Source organism: Trachymyrmex septentrionalis, unplaced genomic scaffold (genome assembly GCF_001594115.1).
Source record: "Trachymyrmex septentrionalis isolate Tsep2-gDNA-1 unplaced genomic scaffold, Tsep1.0 scaffold32, whole genome shotgun sequence".
NCBI lineage: Eukaryota > Metazoa > Arthropoda > Insecta > Hymenoptera > Formicidae > Trachymyrmex > Trachymyrmex septentrionalis.
The window spans coordinates 3,862,626-3,868,783 of record NW_017305485.1 but is presented as its reverse complement, the minus strand read 5'-3'; the positions used below and the strand labels follow the sequence as shown (position 1 = coordinate 3,868,783).

The following is a 6,158-nucleotide window of genomic DNA, read 5'->3' as shown; positions in this document are numbered from 1 at the left end:
TATGTATATATATATATATGTATATATATATGTATATATATATATATATATATATATATATATAAATGTAACAAATTTTTATCATTTCACATTTTGTTTTACATTTCTACTCTAGGAACAAAATTACATGATTAATTGTACTTGAAACGCTGCAGCTTTTGGCAGCATAAAAATAAAGATATGTTGATATTTATTTCTTCTATTGAAATCTACATTAGTCCATACTCACATTTTTATCAATAAATGCATGCATATATAGTTTATGTTACACATACTATATAACTTTAGAAATAAATACACATAAAAGATAAATTACATAGATAATACATTATAATCCTTACTAGTGGAACTCCGTTTCCGAACATATTAGGGCCCGATTTCACAATATATAGTTACCTAAAGATTAAAGGTAACCAAGAAATTCATGAATGAATTTCATTGATGAATTTGTTGGTCACCTTTAATCTTTAAGTTATCATGTATTGTGAAAACAAGCCTAAGGAACAATACAATAGGGGACAATAGTTTTATGTGAATTATTCATATATTTGAATTTCATGAACTTTTCTTTTTATCAATACTTATCAGTTCTGACAATAGGAATTGATCTTCAAAAACTCGACATGCTGCTCCTTTTATTCCAGTTTTTTGAAGATTATGCAAGCAGCGTTATGCTGATTCTACAACGAGTCGGTAGTCATAAATCTTAGTCTTAATCGGTGAAGTTGGCCAATCAGCCTTAGTCGTACAAGTCGGCTATTGGTCAATTTCACCGATAAGACTTAGGACTACCAATCACCGATTAATTGTAGAATCAACGTTACAATTCAAATAACAGATGCTCAGGTATAGATTTGGTTTTTTTTAATAAACTGAATTAATGTATATTTTTGGAACTTAAAGCGATAAATTTGATATTTGGTAAAAACAAAAAGAAAAGTTCTAATGCAGGAATAAAAAAAACAGGTCTTATAAGGATATTTGAAACTAGGCACAAACTTGTTGTATTGTATATAAATGTGTGCAGATGAAAGAATTCTACTATATATTGCTTCTTTAGAAGACATAATTAATCAAAATTTAATTTTGCAGCTCTCTGCTCTTTACGATGTCAAACCCCCAATCTCGAAAGCCAAAATGAATTCGCTTACACGGGGAGCCATCAAAGCAATAAAATTCTACAAGCACGTTGTACAAAGCGTAGAAAAATTTATTCAAAAAGTAAATATCTATTCAAATTTTCTCTTAGCCGTATACATATACGTGTATTTTGTAATTTATTTTATTTTGTTTTAGTGCAAGCCGGAGTACAAAGTACCAGGGTTGTATGTAATAGATTCAATTGTTCGACAGTCCCGACATCAGTTTGGGATGGAGAAAGATGTGTTCGCTCCACGATTTGCAAAAAATATGCAGACTACCTTTCTTAATCTTTTAAAGTGCCCACAAGAAGACAAGAGCAAAGTTATACGTGTATTAAATCTTTGGCAAAAGAATGCAGTTTTTCCACCAGAAGTTATTCAACCACTTTTTGATCTAGCAGATCCAAATCATCCTATACATAAAGAACAGCCAGTAAATAGCAATGGTAAATATAAAAAATACAATTACAAATGTATGTGAAATTAATAAATAATATAAATATAGGCATTATGTCTAATTCAGACTGGATGCACCAAACGTCAAGCAGCGGAGCAGTAACCAATCAGTGAGGCGATTTACAGTGGTGTATAAAATTCGCCTCGTTTAATTGCTGCTCCGCTGCTTGATACTTGCTGCATTCAGTCTGCACTAGGTATAAAACTTAGAATACAATATGTATACATATACATGATAACATTTTAATACTGATAGGTACATTAAATGCATCATCTGGGAGTAATCTGAGTAATGTAAGTGCAGTCACAAAAACTCCGCCATCTACAATTAAAAATGCTGCGAAGGATCCCAAACTATTTCCATCTGGAAAAACGATTGATCCAGTATGGCTTGCACAAACAAAAATGGAAGCAGCAGTCAACGCAAACAAACTTTTGGTAATATTGTCATATATATTTATGCATTGTGCACATATGTCTTAAAATTTTATTCAATTTTGTTGTTTTTCACACAGAATCAGTCCAACTCCGGTCAGGTGGATTCCTCTTTTTTCGATCAATTACAACATTTACAGCAATTACTTATGAAAAAGGATGTTACAAATGAACCAAAGAGTTCTGTCAAGTTTGATAAAAAGTTGTTAGAGTTTGATTACGGAGAAGAAGAAGATGACGATGTCGTTGTTACTAATTCTCCAAGCACAGCTGCCTCAGCCAATACACAGCACAATACAGTTTCAGCAAACAGCAATTTAGAAAGTCTTGGACTATTGCTTGCAAATCCAGAGGTACTCGTCGAATACCAAAAGTTAATAGCAATACTAAGGTACAATATATTCACTCTATATATGTCGTGTTCTGTTCCATTTAAAGGTTATGAGACAATTACAAACTTTACAACAAACCATGCAAAGCAATGCAACCTCTTCACTTGAAATGGAAGAAAAGATGCGCAAGCTGCAACAAATGAAACAACAAGAAGAAGAATTTGATAAGCATTTAGCACAAACTGTTCCTGTAAGTTGATCAGATAATTTTTTAATTTTTTTTTTATGGCATGATTCTTGTACATAAAATTTTTTTCCTCTTTCAGAATCTTCCATTTGCAGCTGAATGCGATTTAAAACCTTCTGATATTTTGAAATCAAGCACACAAAATTATGCATCAAATATGAACAGCAATGTGATGCAGGATATGAGTCAGCCACCACCTGGTTATCCACCAGCTATGTCGTATTCTTCCCAGTCTTTATCGAACATTCGACAAATAAATCAGTCTACGCATCAAAATCAAAAGAGTCCGTTGCTTGATGAACGTCAAGAAACACAAGATTATTCTGGGTAAATATACCATAATTTAACAATACTATAATTAACTAATTGAACTCTCTTATATAATGTTCGCTTTTTTATAGAAATAGTGTCAGACGTGATAGCAGCAGTGTAGAAATTGTAAATTGCGAAAATGCGAGTTCCCAAAGTAGATCGCCAGACCGATATCGACATCACAGTCGATCCCGTTCTCCACGACTCAGAGATAGAGATAGAGATCGAGATAGAGATAGAAAATCTCGATCTAGAAGCAGATCGAGACGAAGAAGGTAATTAGACTTACTTAATATTAAATCAAATTGATTGTCCTTATTACTGACAAAATATGTTAAATATAGAAAAATAAGGATCGTCAGATGATTAACTTACATTTTTGTACTATTAATTTTATATTACAGACACATATTTTATACATACGTTTCCTTTTTCTTAGATCTCGTTCAAGAGTTCGAAAACGTGATGATAGTCGAGAAAAAATGACAGAAGAAGAGCGGGAAAAGGATAGGGAACGACGCAAACGTGGTTTGCCACCAATAGTTAGAGATAAATTAAGTGGTATGTATTTTAAAGATAAAGAGGATTTTCCTCATTTTATTTTATGAATCATAAGAATAATCAATAATAAGACAAATTAAACGCACGTTTTTACAGTTTGCAGTACAACACTTTGGGTAGGACATTTGTCAAAACTCGTTCATCAAGAAGAATTATCTGATACATTTGGAGAGCTTGGTGATATTGTTAGTATTGATTTAATCTCGCCAAGAGGTTGTGCATTTATATGTATGAATAGAAGACAGGACGCATATCGAGCGCTAACAAAATTAAAAAATCAAAAGATGCAAGGCAAAGCTATTACGGTAATTAATTATTTATAATATATCTTTTTATACGATAACTGAAAAATTTGAAATGCTTTATATATGTATATGCAATATACTTCTATTTTAATTATATAGTTGGCATGGGCACCTGGTAAAGGAGTAAAAGGCAAGGAGTGGAAAGATTACTGGGAAGTAGAGCTAGGCGTCAGTTATATACCCTGGAATAAATTAACTAACATTACCGATCAAGAATTGGAGCTACTAGAAGAAGGAGGGATGATAGACGAAGACACACTACCTCCTCATTTGAAAGGTAAATTTCTTCAATTTGTATATACACGTAGAGAGTATTATACACATTGATATATTGCATGTGAAAAATGAGTAATTGAAAGGGTAGTTTAATAAATTATATATCAGTCTTATTGTTCCTGAAACATGGGTTATAATTACACTTCATAAGTCTTTCATTTGCAATCTTTGACTCCCCCACGAATCAATGTTTTATAAACAGAAGCAAATGCGGCATGAAAGTCAGACAGAAAAGAGATTGCTACTTACGAATCGACTGTCCTTGCATAAGAAGATACATAATAAGCTCTAGTTTTATAAATTAAAGATCTTGCATTTATGAAATTGAATTATCTTTCGCTTACAATTTATTACAATTGTTATGCAATTTGTTTCTTTTAATTGGATGACATTAGAAAAGAGTTTTTTAAAAGGCAAGTTTCAATTTAGTTACATAAATTAAAGTGATATGTAACTTGAACCAACTTGCGAGATTAAAATCAGAGTAATATCTTTAAACTGAAATCCGACTGTGAATCAGTCTTATTGAAATAGAACTCTGAATAGTTTTATATTATTCAAAAATATTATTAATTTTATTATTGAAATAATTGACGGTATGTTAAAAAATATATTCGTATCATACATATTATTACATGTCATATAAATTATTACATAATTAGTTATAAATTCTAAAATATATAGGTTTGTTCTTTGTAGCTAAACTAATGTAAACCTTTACTTAAAATCAAATAGATATATATTTGAAGTTTAGTGAAAGGGAGATAGAAAGTGCAATCTAGTATAGTTACAAAGAACAAGCCTTATGTTTTTTTTTTTATATCACAGGAAAGTTGAAACACACTGGCACAAGTGCAGATGTTTTGCAACAACAGTTGCATCTGCAACAGCAAGCAATAGGTGCTACTGGCGCTCCTATCCCTACTTTGACGGATGGTATCGTTAATGTCATACAGCAGCCGGCTAGTTCACAGCAACAACAGCAGCAGCCGCCGCAGCAACAGCAATTAGTCGACACTAGTCAACCGCCACCAATCAGACCACCAACATCGGCTGCGCTACTGCCTCCACCGAATACTCAGTTGCAAATGATGCCGCCAGCATTTACAATGCCACCTGGAGTGCCACGTAAGATTATAGTGTTTATCAATTATTAAATTTAATTCGTTTTTCTGATGAATATTTAGATGAGTACGATTTTGCAAGTGCGACATATCAATGTAATATATACATATAATATTCAATATAGTTATTCTTAGTGACAATAATAGTTATAATATGGTTTGAATTATATATTATATTCTTATTTTTTTCTATATACAAGCCATAATATTCTTTATTTTATTATTTTTTCTTGAGTTGTACATGCTTTATAAGGAAAAATATTTGTTTTACATCACAGCAGATGTTTATGATGATACTACGATGATACTTTGATGAGGTTTCTAGTAAAGTATCTTACAGTTCTTAGATATTACGAATCTGATACAGGAATGATTAGCCACATGGGCCTACAAATGCCGCATGGACTAATGCCGAATGTTCCAATCGGAGTACCACCACCTAACATGCAGAGTCTGCTGGGACCACCCGGTATGATGCAAACCATGTTGACACCACCTGTAAACCCGCCATTTGGAGCAGGTGTTGGCGTAAGTTTATTGACACAAATTCCACTGCCCGCACCTGCAGCGCCTTCGGATAAGCCAAATTCCACTGGTATGTATAATTCTTTAATAAGTACAATTAATAAAATAGTGTCTTGAGATATTTGCAATAGTTACATAATTTTCTATAGCTATACCATAAAGTATTTGTTATATTTGCGGTATACTAGTGATAAAAAATTAAATTTTTATTCGTCTTTTTATGAAAGGATCCCATATTAATTATGGAAAATTGTTAAAATGATTTAGTTTTTACATATCTAGTTTATAATGCCGTGAACAAAAGATATTGACACAAGACTGAATAATGGATAGTTTTTGAACTATGGTATATTAAAGATGCTTTGTGGATAAAAATTTTACGTCTTTGATACATCACATAATTCAAAAATCATTAAGCCGTGTATCTAATATTTTTTTGTTCA

General features: G+C 32.0%; 1 protein-coding gene across 2 annotated transcripts in view; it reads left to right on the top strand.

Moving 5' to 3' along the window:
• Positions 1-6,158, top strand: part of LOC108750057 (splicing factor, arginine/serine-rich 15) — an 11,434-nt gene that overhangs the window by 1,343 nt on the left and 3,933 nt on the right. For both annotated transcript variants that reach the window (XM_018489266.1, XM_018489267.1), the window contains exons 2-13: positions 1,093-1,221; positions 1,297-1,588; positions 1,855-2,036; positions 2,114-2,386; positions 2,472-2,615; positions 2,692-2,939; positions 3,014-3,199; positions 3,364-3,485; positions 3,582-3,790; positions 3,890-4,067; positions 4,895-5,194; positions 5,558-5,785. In XM_018489266.1, coding sequence (XP_018344768.1) covers positions 1,093-1,221; positions 1,297-1,588; positions 1,855-2,036; positions 2,114-2,386; positions 2,472-2,615; positions 2,692-2,939; positions 3,014-3,199; positions 3,364-3,485; positions 3,582-3,790; positions 3,890-4,067; positions 4,895-5,194; positions 5,558-5,785 — 2,491 coding nt within the window. The remainder of the gene's footprint in view (positions 1-1,092; positions 1,222-1,296; positions 1,589-1,854; positions 2,037-2,113; positions 2,387-2,471; positions 2,616-2,691; positions 2,940-3,013; positions 3,200-3,363; positions 3,486-3,581; positions 3,791-3,889; positions 4,068-4,894; positions 5,195-5,557; positions 5,786-6,158) is intronic.